This window comes from Schistocerca americana, chromosome 3, assembly GCF_021461395.2.
Source record: "Schistocerca americana isolate TAMUIC-IGC-003095 chromosome 3, iqSchAmer2.1, whole genome shotgun sequence".
Classification (NCBI taxonomy): Eukaryota; Metazoa; Arthropoda; class Insecta; order Orthoptera; family Acrididae; genus Schistocerca; species Schistocerca americana.
This window is the reverse complement of record NC_060121.1, coordinates 329,197,497-329,217,827: the sequence shown is the minus strand read 5'-3', so window position 1 is coordinate 329,217,827 and position 20,331 is coordinate 329,197,497. Positions and strand designations below refer to the sequence as shown.

At 42.7% G+C, this 20,331-nt stretch overlaps 1 protein-coding gene across 2 annotated transcripts in view; it reads left to right on the top strand.

Moving 5' to 3' along the window:
• The window catches only part of LOC124605280 (DNA ligase 3), a 640,740-nt gene that overhangs the window by 532,206 nt on the left and 88,203 nt on the right, over positions 1-20,331 (top strand). For both annotated transcript variants that reach the window (XM_047136859.1, XM_047136858.1), the window contains exon 21: positions 14,515-14,603. In XM_047136859.1, coding sequence (XP_046992815.1) covers positions 14,515-14,603 — 89 coding nt within the window. The remainder of the gene's footprint in view (positions 1-14,514; positions 14,604-20,331) is intronic.

Here is a 20,331-nt window from a genome sequence, read left to right as displayed (position 1 = left end):
ACTAGTGCTTTTTTTCCCCTTCAATGCAGTAGAACACAAGAAATGCTTTTTTGTCGGTTACTCGCAGACGGAGACCGACCAGGGTGAATGGCTGCAGAATGTGATTGGCTCAAATGGCTCTGAGCACTATGGGACTCAACAGCTGAGGTCATCAGTCCCCTAGAACTTAGAACTACTTAAACCTAACTAACCTAAGGACATCACACACATCCATGCCAGAGACAGGATTCGAACCCGCTACCGTAGCGGTCTCGCGGTTCCAGACTGAAGCGCCTAGAACCGCTCGGCCACTCCGGCCGGCCAGAATGTGATGCCTTGGACCCTAACGTAGACCATCGCATAGGTGGTTTCAAAAGTCGATCCCACCCCTGGGGGCGTTACCTTATGAGTCGACTTTCAGCAGTACTAGTAAACAGAAAATAGAAGTGCGGGACCTGCACTCATTTCGCATCATCCTGTAAAAGGACCCGAGCGACAATCTTGTACTAGGAAGTACTAATGTGACATTGTACATCGTAGATACATGTATATAAGGAGAAGGGACGGTGGACATAATATAAACAAAGACGCCTTGAGCATGTCAACAGCTCTTGCTACCAAATGCAACAGAAAATAAAATTATACAGTGGAGCTTTAAGGTACTGAAGATAACGATTTATTTTTTTCGTAAAGAAACTTCAGTCCTTGGTTTCATTTCCACCGACCTCTTTTTGAGATCCAAGGACGCTGCGCACTTCTTTTTATTTATAATCTAGAGGTAGAGCTGGTCACGGAGCGTTTTTTCCAGAGAGAGATTTAGCGCCATTTCACTCGGAACTTCGCGGTTGCTCCGGTTGTATAGGGAGCGAGAGAATTTCAAACAGCCGGCTTTTCTGGTCTCGAGGTAGCTTCGCTTCGTCGAAAACCACAGAAAGGGGTGAGGTATTTTTACATACTTTTGATACACTAGAGATATTGATAATCTGTTTTTACTTTGACAAATAGCTAAGTACAGCTTCATCGAAGTGCAAAAGCATGTTTTCATAACCTTATTAACCGTAGCCATCTAGGTTTAAACTTCTTTTTCTTTTTTCTCAAATGAAACTACGCGGTTTTTTGGTTCCGAAATAGTAATTCTAGGTGATTTATAAGACTCTTTGTGTATTTTCCGTATGTTAGGACATTGTCGCCTTATTTTCCATTACCAAAAATCATTATAAACTCAGAAACATTTAGAAATTACTGAGGGAACGTCACTAAATATTTTACGAGCATAACAACAAAAATAATCTTAGTCGTATGGCCCAATATGTTTGATGTACACAGAGTTTGATTTCACACTATCTCATTCATGTCTTCAGAAGGTCAGTAGGCAATTTATCGAGTATCTCCTATCTCTTCGAGCCGTTTTGTTGTTGAGATAAGCACAAGCGGCTTGTAGTGAAATTGCGTGCTTATGGAATATCGTCTCAGTTATGTGAATGGATTTGTGATTTCCTGTCAGGGAGGTCACAGTTCGTAGTAATTGACGGAAAGTCATCGATTAAAACAAAAGTGATTTGTGGCGTTCCCCAAGGTAGTGTTCTAGGCCCTTTGCTATTCCTTATCTATATAAACGATTTGGGAGACAATCTGAGCAGCTGTCTTCGGTTGTTTGCAGATGACGCTGTCGTTTATCGACTAATAAAGTCATCAGAAGGTCAAAACAAACTGCAAAACGATTTAGAAAAGATATCTGAATGGTGCGAAAAGTGGCAGTTGACCCTAAATAACGAAAAGTGTGAGGTCATCCTCATGAGTGCTAAAAGGAACTCGTTGAACTTCGGTTACACGATAAATCAGTCTAATCTAAAAACCGTAAATTCAACTAAATACTTAAATTGGAGGGAACACATGGAAAATGTTGTGGGGAAGGCTAACCAAAGACTGCGTTTTATTGAGAGGACACTTAAAATGTAACAGACCTGCTAAGGAGATTGCCTACACTACACTTGTCTGTCCTGTTTTAGAATACTGTTGCGCGGTGTCGGATCCTCACCAGATAGGACAGACGGAGTACATCGAAAAAGTTCAAAGAAAGGCAGCACGTTTTGTATTATCGCGAAATATGGGAGAGAGTGTCACAGAAATGATACAGGAATTGAGCTGGACATCTTTAAAAGAAAGGCGTTTCTCGTTGCGACGGAATCTTCTCTCGAAATTCCAGTCACCAACTTTCTCCTCCGAATGCGAAAATATTTTGTTGACACCGACCTACATAGGGAGGAACGATCACCACGATAAAATAAGGGAAATCAGAGCTCGTACGGAAAGATATAGGTGTTCATTCTTTCCGCGCGCTATACGTTTTTTATCCCGCCTGGGAGGCGGCGCGTGGGTAAGGAACAGGAACAGGAACAGGTACTAATCTCTCGGTACTGCAAATACGGTTTAAGCACCTTTACTAGTGGATAAAGATATGCAAACATATTACATAACTTGCAAGGTGGTGCGAAGTTGAAGCGAAGTGTCCTGGCTGTCCGCACCTGATGAAATGGGCTGAAGCAGTCGCGGAGCTCGTTGAGCTGCAAAGCACCAGCTAGAGGGCGCTGCCGTCGGTGTCTCGTGGTAGTGCCAACCTTTGAAACTATGTGGCATCGTTACTATCGATACCACAATACGAGATTGGAATAATAGAGAATTGTGAAGGTGGTTCGATGAACCCTTTGCCAGGCACTTAAATGTGATTTGCAGAGTATCCGTGTAGATGTAGATAGAATACTTTGGATCTCCGTTTTGAGGTATCTTAAAAATATATTTTTCAGTTACAGATATATTAATAATCTCAGGTAAAGCCCATATGCAAGAATAATCCCCGAATCTAGTGTAAACTTTGAAGTACGTGCTAACTACATGACACGTTAAGTACACTGACGTGACAACAGGTCATGGGATAGCGATATGCGCATTTACAGATGGCGGTAGTTTCGCGTACACGTAAAAAGGCAGTGCGTTGGCAGAGCTGTCATTTGTCCTCAGGTGATTCATGTGAAAAGGTTTCCGACGCGAGTTTGGACGCCGGACGGGAATTAACAGACTTTGAACGCGGAATGGTAGTAGAAGCTAGATGCATTGGATATTCTATTTCGAAAACCGTTAGGGAATTCAATAATGCCAAATTCACAGTGTCAAGAGGGTGCCGAGAATACCACATTTCAGACATTACCTCTCACGAAGAACAGCGCAGTGGGCCACGATCATGACTCAACGACTGAAAGCAGCGGTTTTCCCGTAGAGTTGTCAATGCTAACAGACGAGCAACACTGCTTGAAATAATGGCAGAAATCAGTGTGGGGCGTATAACGAACGTATTTGTTAGGACAGTGCGGCGAAATTTGGCGTTAATAGGCTACGGGAGCCGACGACCGCCGCGAGTGCACTTCCTAACAGCACGACATCGCCTGCAGCGCCTCTCGTGGGCTCGTGACCGTATCGGTTGCACCGTAGACGACTGGAAAATCGTGGCCTGGTCAGATGAGTCCCGATTCCAGTTGGTAAGAGCTGAAGTCAATGAAGTTAAGGAATTCTGCTACCTAGGCAGTAAAATAACCAATGACGGACGGAGCAAGGAGGACATCAAAAGCAGACTCGCTATGGTAAAAAAGGCATTTCTGGCCAAGAGAAGTCTACTAATATCAAATACCGGCCTTAATTTGAGGAAGAAATTTCTGAGTATGTACATCTGGAGTACAGCATTGTATGGTAGTGAAACATGGACTGTGGGAAAACCGGAACAGAAGAGAATCGAAGCATTTGAGATGTGGTGCTATAGACGAATGTTGAAAATTAGGTGGACTGATAAGATAAGGAATGAGGAGGTTCTACGCAGAATCGGAGAGGAAAGGAATATGTGGAAAACACTGATAAGGAGAAGGGACAGGATGATAGGACACCTGCTAAGACATGAGGGAATGACTTCCATGGTACTAGAGGGAGCTGTAGAGGGAAAAAACTGTAGAGGAAGACAGAGATTGGAATACGTCAAGCAAATAATTGAGGACGTAGGTTGCAAGTGCTACTCTGAGATGAAGAGGTTAGCACAGGAAAGGAATTCGTGGCGGGCCGCATCAAACCAGTCAGTAGATTGTTGACAAAAAAAAAAAGAGCTGATAGTGTGTTCGAGTGTGGCGCAGACCCCACGAATCTATGCACCCAATTTGTGAACAAGGTACTGTGCAAGCTGGCGGTGGCTCCACAATGGTGTCGACTCTAATTGATATGGGATGGACTGAGTCCTCTGGTCCAACCGAACCGAACATGGATTGGAAATAGTTGTTCGGCTTCTTGTAAACGATTTGCAGTCACTTTGGACTTGTCGTTCCCAAACAACGGTGGAATTTTTATGGATGACAACTCACCATGTCATCGGATCACAATCGTTCGCGCTTGGTTTGAAGAACATTCTGGACAATGCAAGTGAATGATTTGCGTACCAAGATCGCTCGATATGAATCCCTTGGATCATTTATGAGACGTAATGGAGAGGTCAGTTCGTGCAGAGAATCCTTCACAAGCAACACTCGCAATCATGGACGGCTGTAGAGGCGGCATGACTCAATATTTCTGCAGGGGACTACCACTGACTTATTGAGTCCATGCCACGTCAAGCTGCTGCACTGCTTCGGGCAAAAGGAGGTCCAGCGCGATATCCCATGACTTCTGCCACGTCAGTGTATAGTGGAACACGCAGTGTCGATGCCCATTCGATACCTTTCGTTTAATGACCGCCCCATACATTTCCTCATCGCCCCCTATCGCGGGTCTGTGGACAACGGAAGGGAGAGCACTGTTAGAAATTCTGGGTATCTCTCAGGTTAACCTGATCCACTGAGTAGCTCTCTGTAGAGGCCTATCAAACTCCTCTGTCCTGAGTGTTACGCTTTTGTTCCATTCAGTTAGCAAGCGCGGCGGCGCTTGTTAACTGAATGTAACTAAAGCGTAACAGCTAACACGGTACACGCTTCACAGAACTAGTTACAGGTTGCATATATAACGGTTTCTAGGAGCAAAAAATATTTCATTTTCATTGTTACGTATAGTTATCAGCGGAACTTAAAAATTTAAAATGCTTTTAGAATCCACTCATTAAGAGGTAAGTTTTACATTAAAGCTTTAATAGAGTAAGGCAGGTATTACAGTTAGAAACTGTGAATATGTCTTGAGGCATTGGAGCTCACTGTGCGCAAATTACCCATAGTATATTCATCTGGTAGTTGAGAATATCATCACTTGGTGTCCTCCAAAAAACTTAGGCATAATTTCAAACTTTTTCGACATTTTTTCTACTTTCACATCCTACAAAGTAATGAAAGGGAAAAAATTATCATTTGCTGTACTTTAGCTTTTCATGCAGCATTATTTAAGCGTCTGGCATGACGTTTTAATTTATTACTACTCTGCTACTAACTCTATTCACAACATATTTTGCAAACATTATCCACATATTTCATTGAATGTACCTGATATCATTGTAAGACTCCAAAGTCCATAACATATGACGTCAAGAATATTGAAATACGAGAGGAACTAACATTTCTTAAAGTGGAGTTCGATTTTGTAATCAGTAGTGGATGGGGGGGGGGTTACTTGCTTTAATAATAGTTTTCTTTCGACAAGTTTCTGTTTCTTTCAGTAGCTCTGCCCCCGCCCCTGTCACCCTCTTCTTACTGCCCCGTCCATAGCAGTACTCAGTTTTATTCCGCGGCCGGCCACGGTGGCCGAGCAGTTCTAGGTACTTCAGTCTGGAACTGCGCGACTGCTACGGTCGCAGGTTCGAATCCTGCCTCGGTCATGGATGTCTGTGATGTTCTTAAGTTAGTTAGGCTTAAGTAGTTCTAAGTTCTAGGGGACTGATGACCTCAGATGTTAAGTCCCATAGTAATTACAGCGATTTGAACCTTATTTTTTTTTTAATTCCGCGTTTGCCAGTTACTGGTTGTCTACAACGCATTCAACAATTAATCCACGAAGAATTTCCCAGAAGTGTGGGTTGTTTCAGCTTTTCTTATCTTCATTGTATCGTTTTCTGTCTCCAATTTGCGGTACAACGTTGAGAAACGCGTCTTAAGTCCAAGTTTCTCGAAAACAAAAGTTGTTAGCTGCCACTATGCTAGATTTCCATTTTTGAGCTCTCCTGGGACACCACTGAAAATAAGGATATTAATTTTTTATTGGCCTTTTTTATACACAATTCAGTCAGTTATTAGAGTACTGCGGTGTGTACAATAGCAAAGACTTCTTGTTCTACACTGAAATGAATCTTGACATCTGACATAATATTTTATGCAGCACTTAGAGTTTCGTCTCTCCGTGTACCTAAGTGATCAGCACGGCTGAATGCCACGCAGGGATGCGGGTTCGATTCCGTGTACTGCCTTAGTTTTTTTCTTGGTGAGAGGACAGTGCTATAAGGCCTACTGAGAAGCTACTCGACCGATTAGTACTGGTGTTGAGGTCGAGAAACCGGACGACGACCGGACGAGCTGTGTGCTGTGATTACATGGCCCCCCATACCGCCTCAGATGATAGCATTGGCAGAGGATGACACGGCGGTCGGTCGGACCCGATTGGTCTGCCTAGGACCAGAACGCGGAACATAAAAGTGTTACGTATGACGCGACGCTATGTCCGTCGTAACGCGGAAACGAAAGCCGAGGAGGCAGGCTCCGATCTCCGCATACTGTGCGCCCCTTCGCTCGGACTCTGGCTAGTGGGCTTTCGGTTTTAACTAGACGAATTGGGTGCGGCCTCACAAGGAAATAGAGAAAAATCGTTGTGTCATTTAGCACTTCAGACGTTTGTTAGCAACTTCTGCTAACAGAGCTGTGTGTAAACTGAAACTGAAACCTTACAAAGTGACTTTAGTTCATCGACTAACCAATTGCGGTACCGGTGCGTGACGTCAGTACTGCAACTAGCTACTGCAGTTTTTGATAGGGATGGACAAATTTTTAAAAATAGTGATGTATATCTTATCGATGTTTCTATGAGACGTCGTCATTACCGAGACAAAAATATTGATATTTCGATATATCGGTCGGCACTTTCAGTAATTACAAGATTTAAAAAAAAATGATCGAAGTCACAGAAATGATTAACCAACACTTAAAAATTGAGAAATACTTTATCATATCCGACATTAACCAGTAAGAGACAATGTGTTACGGTGTAAAGTCCAGCACCGGCACGTCAGTCGGGAACGACAGAGGAAAGATGCCTATGAAAAGACGTCAGCCAATCGCACTGGCCGAACCCTCTCCAGGACGACAACGCAGACTTAACATCTCAGATCATCAGTCCCCTAGAACTTAGAACTACTTAAACCTAACTAACCTAAGGACATCACACACATCCATGCCCAAGGCAGGATTCGAACCTGCGACCGTAGCGGCCGCGCGGTTCCAGACTGAAGCGCCTAGAATCGCTCGTCCACACCGGCCGGCCAACGCGGTAGCAGTGGCCCCTATGTGAAGAGGACACAAACGCCGCGACCGACTGGTGACGCCGCAGTCGAATGGCAGCTTCAAGATTAGGCACTTGTACAGCAGTGTGGACTCTAGTTACTTCGCTTGTAGCTATGTAGCACAGACTTGTGTTTGTCTATACTGAAGAAGATTGATTATTTTATATGTCGCCCTTTGCTTGCGACACTTCTGTGTAATTGTCAACGTTAAGTATTGTCATTTATTTTTTTATACTAAAACTCATTAATACGATTTGTTTGAATTGTTTGCCTAGCGAACCGAGTACGGAGCTTTCCTAGACACCACAGAATATACTATGAAATTACTTATTTCCAAAAAGCTAACTAACGAAAAGAAAAATGATCACCGATAGACATTAAAACTACTCTTTAATATGTTCTCCTATAAGACTGTTTCGTTATCTGAGACAACCAAATTTACTAAGAAAGTCACTCTTTCGGACGAAACAGAATAGGCTTGGAATATACAGTGATTATGAGCAATTTATGAGAAATAGGTGTGAAATGACGACTAGACAACAGAGACCATTTTCCCTTAAATACCATATCAATGATGCGCGTGACCTGTGCCGAGTGAACGTTACTTTTATAGTGCGTCTATCTTTTCTTGATCCATGCAATCTGGGGTTGAGAGAATCCCACAGTTGGGAGCTAGGGGTAATAATTTCCACCATTCGCATACAGTACTCTCACAAAATTTGTGTATTTTGCACGCTGTACGTGTCATTTGCAATGATAGGACTTACACACGAAAGCAACAAATTTTAATGAATATGCAGTATAGATAGATTCATGTTCAAATATGGTGCTGATTTGCAGTACTGCAATTAAATTAACTCCACTGTAAGGCACTTAGCCGGCCACGGTGGCCAAGCGGTTCTAGGCGCTTCAGTCCGGAACCGCGTGACTGCTACGTTCGCAGGTTTGAATCCTGCCTCGGGCATGGATGTGTGTGATGTCCTTAGGTTAGTTAGGTTTAAGTAGTTCTAAGTTCTATGGGACTGATGTTAGTCCCATAGTGCTGAGAGCCATGTGAACTATTTTGTAAGGCTCTTACTGTCGGATTGCAAAGATTAGTAGTAATTGGAATGGGCAAGAAATCTGCTGATAAGAACTACAGTGCCTATGAATCAAGAAAAGATAGACAATAAAAATATCGCGTTCGATATTTAATATTGTATATCTGAGTTCGACAATATATATCGATGTTATTTCGAAGTAATATCGATATTTGATGGAGAGGACGATCTGAAATTTTCTTTCTTTTTGTGTTGGAGCATGACTGTTTTCATCAGCGTACGTGAAGCTGCAGAAAAATGGACGACAGAGATATGAAAATCCTCGCTTTTGAAATACGTAAAAACGAGAGTGTGGTGTACAATTTGGGTAACACAAATTGTTGGACCGATTTTTCCCACATAATACGTAATTTCTGACCAGCACGTGACCAGTATTGAACAATGAGAAAACACGGGATTAGGGAAGTGGAACGTGCTGGAGGTTTACTGAATGTTTCGAAGAACTTTTAAAAAAACAATTATCTGACAATAGCAGCCGAAACAAGAATCATTCAATGCTGCACAGTTGTACCTCGTTGTATTTGTTAATTCTTACTAAAAAGATTAGTTCTCGAAAATATTGTCTACGCAAGTAAATTCTCTTTTCAGATTTATGTAGAACACCAGTTGATAAAAATTACAACTTTAAAAAATATAAACTTCGTATGCCGTTAACTGCGTTACCAGGTCTTTACTGATCACACTGACGTTTAAGCAACTACGCTCTAAACGCGTTAGTCTTGCAATGAGGCAGAAAATTTATAAAGCTTTTCTTGTGATTAGCAATCGTATATACCCATTTAAAAAGTATATAAAATGTACACTCACCATTTAACTTTAACCTAATAAACACATCACCTCGGTTCCGAGACCTCCGGAACCTGTACAGGAAATTGGAATAGAGATCAACATAAACATCATTTTCGCCCTTTTTATTGCTCATAAAAACGATACTTTGCATGTTGTACCACTATACAGCGAGACCATCAGAGGTGGTGGTCCAGATTGCTGTACACACTGGTACCTGTAATACCCAGTAACACGTCCTCTTGCATTGATGCATGCCTGTATTCGTCGTGGCGTACTATCCAGAAGTTCATCAAGGTAGTGTTGGTCCAGATTGTCCCACTCCTCAACCCTCAGTGTGGTTGGTGGGTCACGTCGTCCATAAACAACCCTTTTCAATCTATCCCAGGCATGTTCGATAGGGTTCATGTCTGGAGAACATGCTGGCCACTGTAATCGAGCGATGTCGTTATCCTGAAGGAGGTCATTCACAAGATGTGCACGATGGGGGCGCGAATTGTCGTCCATGAAGACGAATGCCTCGCCAATATGCAGCCGATATGGTTGCACTATCGGTCAGAGGATGGCATTCATGTATCGTACAGCCGTTACGGCGCCGTCCATGACCACCAGCGTCGTACATCGGCCTCACATAATGCCACCCCAATCCAGCAGGGAACCTCCATCTTGCTGCACTCGCTGGACAGTGTGTCTAAGGCGTTCAGCCTGTCCGGGTTGCCTCCAAACACGTCTCCGGCGATTGTCTGGTTGAAAGCATATGCGACACTCATCGGTGAAGAGAACGTGATGCCAATCCTGAGCGGTCCATTGAGCATGTTGTTGGGCCCATGTATACCGCGCTGGACGGTATCGTGGTTGCAAAAATGGGCCTCGCCATGGACGTCGGGAGCAAAGTTGCTCATCATGCAGCCTATGCGCACAGTTTGAGTCGTAACAAGACGTCCTGTGGCTGCACGAAAAGCATTATTCAACTTGGTGGCGATGCTGTCAGGGTTCCTCGGAGCTATAATCCCTAGGTAGCGGTCATCCACTGCACTAGTAGCTCTTCTGTGGCCTGCTGAGGCACGCCATCGACAGTTCCTGTCTCACTGTATCTCCTACATGTCCGAACAACATCGCTTTGGTTCACTCCGAGACGTCTGGACACTTCCTTTGTCGAGAGCCCTTCCCGGCACAAAGGAACCATGCGGACGCGGTAGAACCGCGGTAGTTACCGTATAGGCATGGTCGAACTACAGACAACACGAGCCGTATACCTCCTTGCTCGTGGAATGACTGGAACTGATCTGCTGTTGTACCCCTTCCGTCTAACAAGCGCTGCTCATGCATGGTTGGGCGGGTTTAGTGACATCTCTGAACAGTCAAAGGGAATGTGTCTTTGATACAATATCCACAGTCAACGTATATCTTCAGGAGTTCTGCGAACCGTAATGATGAAAAACTTTTTTTAATGTCTGAAATTAAAAGCAGTTCAATTCTTAAGCAGTACCCACACATCTGACCGGTGTATTTCTGAAAACTTCAGACGTTAGTGTTTCTCTCCGAATGAATAAGACAGCCAAATTTAATATAGTGTATCAAATTACAGTAGGGCAGTGAGATTTTACCTGTATTGAGCAGAACTGTAACACACTTTCATTATGTTCGCGATTTCCCAGATTCACGTTCCGGCTGTCTTAGCACGTAGTCGAATATCAGCTGCACGTTCGCCTGTCCTCGCTGATGCCTTGCCATTCCACGCACGGTGATACAGAATAGTCGAGCAGCAACTGACTGATACAGGTCCTGTCCCCGCGCTGACCGCCTCACCACCAGCTGCAGGGTCCACTGCTTTCCTTGCTGCGTGTGTCAGCGGCCAGCGACAGAGTACTGCTCAGATCGGTGTGTCCTCTCTTGACCACAGCTACTCGCAGACAGCCACACCCAGCTCGTGCTCTCCACTCTGTCCCAGCCCCACTCTTCAACACCGCTCTCCAACTGCTCCACCTCTGCAGCAGTCGGATATCGATTATATAGGCCAGCTGCTTAGCATGTTCTCAGAAAAACAGACAAAAAACTAGAGCTCGACCGGGATATAGAATGTTTGCTACTTCGACACGTCTCACATGTACTGCAACCAGTTTTCACCGAATTAACAAGTAACGAAAAAACCCATGATCATTTCATGCATTGCAAAGCAAGACCATCGCTAGTGCGGCCGTGCCAGTATTAATTGAATAGCTCCTGTCGTCGGGAAACACCTAATATTGTCATAGACACATTGGCAAGAAGTTCAGCCGTGATTCATTACAAAAAGAACATTTCAGTATCAATCTGTCCATCAGGCACAGATTTCAATAGACGGTTGCAGTACTCACGTCGAGTAACAGTGTATTTGTCAGTCGACGAACTACCGTTACTCTGTAAGATTTCTGTTCGAGATTGTGCCGATGTTATTGACGCAAGAATTTGATGCTGATGTACTGTGGTTTGCTGTGCTACCGATTTTGCTACCGTATCTGGTTGGATTATGGAACTGCTACAGAAATAAGTTAGTGCAATGTAACCCAACGCTGGTTTATTGCAACACCTAAAGTATGTGTTGAGTTTAGCTTAGAGATGTATACGAATCTATCCTAGCTGAGAACAAATTCCCATAACAAAACATTCCCTTCCAGAATGAAACACCCGCCCAGACTTAACCCATTACCGACATCTTTGTACTGAGGGCTGCAGCAGTTTCTATCCTCGTGGGCTGTTTGCTGCAGGCAGTTGATTCCAAACTGGTGGCTAAGTGCGAACTTCGGACTGCGTGGGTGATGTATTCTGATTCCTGCTGAAGATGACCTCTATTGTTGCTGGCGAAGAACGAGGTGACGAATCTCACGATGTACTCTTGCTACCCAGCGAGGATTTATCACTTTTAGGCTCGCCTGGATGTAGGCTATTGCGCTACCCTACTGTGACGGCAGGGTGGGCTAACCAGCAGGGGTAGTCATGTGGGGGACAACTGAAGTGCTCAGTGGTCCAACGGCGTTTTCCGACTTCCTTCTAAGGCCGCTCCTAACCCGCTTCGTTTGACTGAAGCCAATATACCGCCGTCTAGAGACCGAAAAAAAGGGTCACAGTGTATGCGACGATCGGAGCCTCCATCCACGGCTTTGATTCCCATGCAACGACGCACGGCGCACGCAAAGTACGTGAAACGCCCTATATTTCAGTGTAGTACATTAACTCATGTTTTTAACTTATCAGAGTGAGAGAGCACATGGTTGCCGAATTAAAGTTTACTGACTTAGTGGTAAAGACTATTCCGCATTACATGGAATCGTCGTCTGTCCCTGGTCACTACAAACGTACCTAAATATTACTTTTAAGATTTTAAAATTAACTTTGGCTTTTATTTCTATGCTATACAGGTACCTAATTTGGGTCGAATGTAACAGTATCTGTTGTTACACGTAGCACATATTCCTATTTAATGTACGTTCAACTTACTTTCAACATGCATTAAACAGGAATATGTGTTGAGTTTTAAGTGAGTTTCTAAATAGTACACACACAGTCAAGGCACATTTAAAACTCACACCCATGCTCGAAGGTAGACCCACAGTATAGATCTTGATTTCAACCACTGTTTTGCAGTAGTCGTATTGTAACTGGTCGGGTTCTCGCAATGGTATCGTTTCCCGCTGTGGCTGCATCATCGTTTTTATCAGAAGTGTTTAGCTACAGGGTGATCAAAAAGTCAGTATAAATTTGAAAACTGAATAAATCATGGAATAATGTAGAAAGAGAGGTACAAATTGACACACATGCTTGGAATGACATGGGGTTTTATTAGAACCAAAAAAATACAAAAGTTAAAAAAATGTCCGGCAGATGGCGCTTCATCTGATCAGAATAGCAATAATTAGCATAACAAAGTAAGACAAAGCAAAGATGATGTTCTTTACAGGAAATGCTCAATATATCCACCATAATTCCTCAAAAATAGCTGTAGTCGAGGAATAATGTTGTGAACAGCACTGTAAAGCATGTCCGGAGTTATGGTGAGGCATTGGCGTCGGATGTTGTCTTTCAGCATCCCTAGACATGTCGGTCGGTCACGATACACTTGCGACTTCAGGTGACCCCAAAGCCAATAATCGCACGGACTGAGATCTGGGGACCTGGGAGGCCAAGCATGACGAAAGTGGCGGCTGAGCACACGATCATCACCAAACGACGCGCGCAAGAGATCTTTCACGCGTCTAGCAATATGGGGTGGTTCTAATAAAACCTCATGTTATTCCAAGCATGTGTATCAATTTTTACCTCTCTATCTACATTATTCTGTGGTTTATTAAGTTTTCAAATTTATACTGACTTTTTGATCACCCGGTACATAAAATAACGAAGGGTTCTCGTGGAATACAGTGTGGTTTATTTTGCATAAACTGCTAAATCTCTACACATCGTTGGTGTCACGGAATGAACTTTCATTGTCTAAGCTATCAGTACACAAGGTGCAAAGTCCTATTATGTATCTAAAAACTATACAAAAACGAGCTCGAATCTCAATAAATGAAATTGTTATTTGTGATGGTAATTTTAGCAAATACTGTCGAGTTCAACATCAACTGCCTGAACGAAACGTAAAAAATAATTTTAAGAAACTGGACGATCGACTCATATTCTTTCAGCGAAGAAAAAAATTTCAAAATCGTCTAATTGTCTCTTATATAAAGCAACAATCCTCTAAGGTCATAAATGCAAAAAGATTAGCTACAACTTTGTTAGGAGTGGTGATACCGATAATTTTTGTAACTCTGTGATAGTAATGATCAACTTCATCGCTTTCATGTAAAGCTAAGAAGTTTACCATCAGTTTTACTTTACTATAGACCGACAATATTTTGAATAATATAATTTTGGGTATTTGGCCGCGTCATTATAAGCTACTGAAGCAACTAAAATGCCGAAGTTTCGATTGACTTGTTGTGGTGAGGGCATTTAACTGTTCAACTGCACCAATATCCAAAATTATTTTGTTCAGAATGACACCGTCTTTGAAAGCCTACGAACTTACGTTCTGTGGTGCAATGGTTCGCAACCATACAGCAAGCGCTGGCCTATTACAAAATGTGATTTAGTCTAAGCTCGCCTGTCATCTGTCTTGTGTTGCAGCCGCTGCCTGATGTGTTCGCTGGCGTCCGTCTGGTTCTTCCTCCTGCCACCACCGACGAGGAGGCGCTGCTGCGCCGCTACTTTGTCGGGTATCCTTTTATTGCGACAATATGTGAGTGGTAATCGAGTTTGGTGGTCACGTCGTGTTAGTTACCAAATGACTATGGCTGTTAGTTATTGTTGAGTGAAACGACTGCTTAGTTTTGATATCACGGAGTCCACATTTTTTTCACAATACTTTGCGTTTTTCTCAGACTTAAAGTTTAACATCAGTTACACAAGATCGTATCTTGTATATAAATATCATTATTATTATTATTATTATTATTATTATTATTATTATTATTGCACCTGTTGACAGAATTAAATTCATTTTATTACCAGTATTTACTTCAACGAGAGCAAATGTGAGGTAGATAAGTTGAACTGACATTAGCTAACGGATACAACACTCAACAATTCGACAACTACCATAGTATAGTTTGTTTCTGAATAAAAGTAACGCCCAAATAAAGAAACACCAATAGCTAAGATTTGATGATGTGCCTAATTGTAAGCTTTTGACATTGTGCTAGAGCTGCATGATTATTAGGTGCTAGCTGTACGCTATGGTCAACATAAGTTCGTATCTTCACGCTGGAATAACTGGCTTCTTTTGGAGAATGTATAATATGAAGAGCATTCAATAAGTAATGCAACACTTTTTTTTATTTTGTGTTGTAATGCATCATATTATTCTCCACTCTTTTGGCCACAAAGCCCTATTTGTCAGCACAGTCTCCGACTAATGCGGCCGTCTTACGCCACATGGTACCACTCTACTGGTCGATATCGGAGCCAGTGAGTTGCTGCATCATCCGCATACTTCGTCTCGCGAAATGCATCCTGCATTGAGCCAAACAGATGGAAGTTGGAAGGTGTGAGATTCGGGCTGTAGGATGCAAGAGAAAGAACTATCCAATGAAGTTATGTGAGTTCCTCTCGGGTGGTCAGACTTGTGTGAGGCCTTGAGTTGTTGAGACGTCCAGTTGTGCAGCACGGTGTTTGATTGTAATCCGTCGATCACCTCGAATGAGTGAGTGCGCACGTTCCAACTCTGCTGGAATCACAGCTGTGTGCGGCCGGCTGGCACGCGGGAGATCGAACAGTTTTGCGCGACTTTGTTGCGATGATGACATATGTTTCGCTCAAAGACTCATCGTGCTTTTGTTCACTGCCGGGTCTACGTAGATATTCTACAAGCGCCTATGAGTATCCGAAAAAAAAACAACCCTCAATGACAGCTCTCTACTTGGAACATACACTATGTGATCAAAAGTATCCGGACACCCCCAAGAACATACGTTTTTCATATTTGATCTCACGTACTGCCAGGTACTCCATATCAGGTACCCCACTAGTCATTAGACATCGTGAGAGAGCAGAATGGGGCGCTCCGCGGAACTCACGGACTTCGAACGTGGTCAGGTGATTGGGCGTCACTTATGTCATACGTCTGTACGCGAGATTTCTACACTCCTAAACATCCCTAGGTCCACTGTTTCCGATGTGATAGTGATGTGGATATGTGAAAGGACACGTACAGCACAAAAACCTGATCTGTTGACTGACAGACACCGCCGACAGTTGAAGAGGGTCGTAATGTGTAATGGGCACACATCTATCCAGACCTTCACACAGGAATTCCAATCTGCTTCAGGATCCACTGCAAGTACTATGACAGTTACGCGGGAGGTGAGAAAACTTGGATTTCACGGTCGAGCGGCTGCTCATAAGCCACACATCACGGCGGTAAATGCCAAACGACGCCTCGCTCGGTGTAAGGAGCGTAAACATTGTACGACTGAACAGCGGAAAAAGGTTGTATGGAGTGACGATTCACGGTATACAATGTGGCGATCTGACGGCAGGGTGTGGGTAGGGCAAAATTTCCGGTGAACCTCATCTGCCGGCGTGTGTAGTGGCAACAGTAAAATTCGGAGGCGGTGCTGCTATGGTGTGGTCGTGTTTTTCATGGAGGGGGCTTGCACCCCTTGTTGTTTTGTGTGGCACTATCACAGCACAAGCCTACATTGATGTCTTAAGCACGTTCTTGCTTCCCACTGTTGAAGAGCAATTCGGGGATGACGATTGCATCTTTCTATACGACCGAGCATTTGTTCGTAATGCACGGTCTGTGGCGGAGTGGTTACACGACAATGACATCCCTGTAATGGACTGGCCTGCACAGAGTTCTCACCCGAATCCTATAGAACACCTTAGGGATGTTTTGGAACTCCGACTTCGTGCCAGGCCGTACCGACCGACATCGATACTTCTCAGTGCAGCGCTCCGTGAAGAATGGGCTGCAATTCCCCAAGAAATCTGCCAGCACCTGATTCAACGTATGTATGCGAGAGTGGAAGCTGTCATCAAGGCTAAGGATGGGCCAAGACCATATTGAATTCCAGCCTTACCGATGGAGGGCGCTACGAACTTGTAAGTCATTTTCAGCCAGGTGTCCAGATACTTTTGATCACATAGTGCACCTCCGCTACATAGGCCATTTTGAAGGCTACTTATAGCGCCGCCACCCGTCGGAACTTCATAAAACTATATGGGCTGAAGCGGGAATATTTCACAATGTTCCACAACTACCGAAACTGGCAGAGAAAAAATGTTGCATCACTTATTGAGCATCCTTCGTAGTTCTGTCGTTACACAGGGTATAAAGAGAACGCTGGTAATAAGTTTAGAGCAGGGTAGGGGACGCCGAATCGAGCAAAATGTATCAACTAACCACAGGTCGGAAATGCATCTTTGTGCAGCTGCAAGCATAAAGCTGCTGCCTATCACCCAACCGCACACAAAAGTGTGCACACTTAACCTAATGTACCCAGCTATTACCTGTTAGGCTAAAGAGGACAGTTATTGGTTAAAGTAGATCAAATAAATTGTTGAACCTGAATAGTTAATGCCAGGTAAACTTTAAAATCATATCAGTGGGTAAGATCTTTTCTGTGATGTTTACTGAGTAAATAAAGCGCAGCTATTAAATCAACTACACTTAGAATTGTTTGACTGCCATAAGCTACTGCAGACTACTGTAGTTTTCATAGTAGCTTTGATCAGTAAAGGTCATTCCCACATTACCTGTGCGTTAGGTATGTTGCATACCTGTCGGGCGTTACTCCATAATGATCACTTGCATGCAATTAGTGTCTTTCCCCCAAAAGACCGGAAGCGGTGAACAATCTAGAAACTTTTCGAGGATTTATAAATGGCTGGGTAACCTATGGAACAATTTTGTTCTGCATAGTTACTCTCCTGTCTGTTACTTACAAATGAACAGTTTTTACAGCAAAATTGAAATTGTGATTGTGTAATTCAGGTTTCATTTGAAAATTGTTTAGTTGTAACGTGGAACAGAGGGATGTTGTAGTAAAACTAAAGACAACAATAGAAATTTGACATACAGTACCAAAATACACAATTCCCTCAACAAAAAGGTATAATAAAAGAACTGAAAAACAAAAATTTTCAAACATAGCTTCAATACTTCATCCAACTTACATAAAACATGTTTCTCTTATTCATAAACAACTTTCGTATTTATCATTAATAATAGAAATGTTATGTTTGTGCATGTAGACTGTTGCTGCATGAAAAGTAATTGCTTTGGTTACATAACAATCCAGAAGTTAAGGGGTAACCTTACTGTAAGGTTATGAAGTACACAATGAACTAAACTGAATGATATGTGGTAAGGATATAAAATAGGCATTGGACTAATACTGAATGATGTATGGTAACAAACAAAAAATGAAGAGATGACGTCAGCTCCCAGTTTCTCTCTTACATGTTCATTTATGTTTCTTACCCCACTAATGCTATCAATGCTACCACTGATCCTACCATTTTTTTAGTCATTTATGTATGGTACCAAAACTACCAACTGTAGTGTTAGTAGAAGACGACTCTAGCTACACTAGAAGAACAGCAATTCAATTAATTTTTTAAGGCAATAAAATGCACTACAGAAACAGCACTGCGCTGAAGTTGTCGACGTGCGGGGGTGTACTGTAAACTCCACTGTTTTTAATAATGAAACGTGTAGGCCAGTTTTTTTTTAATTTTTTCTAATGTACAGAAAGTTACAGTGAATATCACAACAAACATACAATATCAGTAACTGTATACTAAGATGCTCATGAAAAGTAAAACAGAAATTACTTTTTCGTCTATCTTTGTTTCCTTAAGTATTTTTCTTCTTCCTACACTCATTCCGCATCTTCATGGGATGGCATGTTAATTTGTATGTGGCAATGTGAGTAGCAGGTGACTGGATTCATTTCCTGTCCCCACCCACTTCCCTCCAAGACAGAGTTGTGTTCTGTCATCTGTCTACAACTAGTGTTAGTCCATGTGAAAGTGTGAGAGAGTTTTTGAAATATTTGCGAATTATGTAAATAATGCAGGATGAGGGTACCAGCCCAGCATTCACATTGTGGGAAGTGGGAAACCGCCTAAACATTCAATCCATGCTGGCCTGGCACACGGGCCCTCGCCATTAATTCGCCCGGCGGTTTCTTTCCAAGGCCGTCGCGCTTCTTTGAATCCTTGGAGATGCGGGTAACGTGCGCGGCTACTGCATATGGGCGGGTTCTTTTGTTTTCTTAAATATCTATTCCTGCGGTAAATGCTTGACATTTCTAGCATCACTACAAACTTGACATAAAGTCGCGTTTATTACAGCTAAATTGTGTTGATTTCTGGTAAGATTGGCAGTACCTCCACAATGGCGCGTTTCCTACCTTCGGTTATCTGGCAAACTTTGCTCGATTCGGTGTACGTCGTGATGGCGGCTATCGCTGAAACAAATGGTCGTCGGTTATATAATTTTTTTTCGCCAATTTAACCTCATTGTTAAACCGCTCAAAATAACTGATTTTCGGTTTTTTATTCCTGATATTTCCTGTACTTAGAAATCGAACAAAAAATGAAAAATTTCTACTCTCTCAGTTTCGAGATACATAGAATCAAACTATTAAATTAAGCAGCAAATGAAACTTAGCCAATCCACTGCTTGCTGCTATTCTCGAGAGGTAGTAAGTGGTTGAATAGTATTAAAAAATTATCATTATTCTCGTATTGATTCTAAATTTCTAAAACTGTGCTCTAAAATCATGTTGTAATCGGGAATCATACCATTGTTTCTGCAGTACGAATAGTCAGTCGTAAAAGGTGAACACTGTGGTTGAAGAACTCTGTTTTTGGTACTAATTTGTCCGTTTTCAAGTGATACAAGGGGATAATAGCATATTACGTAGACACAGGCGGCAGATCAGCTACGTTGTATTGTGTGCCATGAATAAAATGTTGCTAAGTCTTTTATTACTGTTACCATAATTTCCTTCCTCTTTTATTGTTTCATATAACTGGCAGACAGAACTTCAATTTTTTAAAGCAAATGAAGAATTGTACTTCATTGCTACGTCACTTGGTAAAAATATTTCCAGGTTAGGGTTGGTACCATTGTACAATATATTGGATGTCCGGCGACTACAGCGAGGAACTGCCGTGTGGACCAGGTGGGGGCAAGTCATACACTGCACGTACACGCGTGCCTTACGCCACGACACACGGCAACAGCGACGTTATTGCCTCAGCAGTCCTGCACCAATTCTGACGCCTGTGTTTGGTGCTCGTTTCTGTTGGCGTTGTTATTAAAATAGCACTGATCACTTTCCACATTATTTTAACGCAATATTTTAAACCAATTCACTTTTCACGAGTAAAAATTACTTAGTTTTTAAAAAATGTTTATTTAAAAACGAA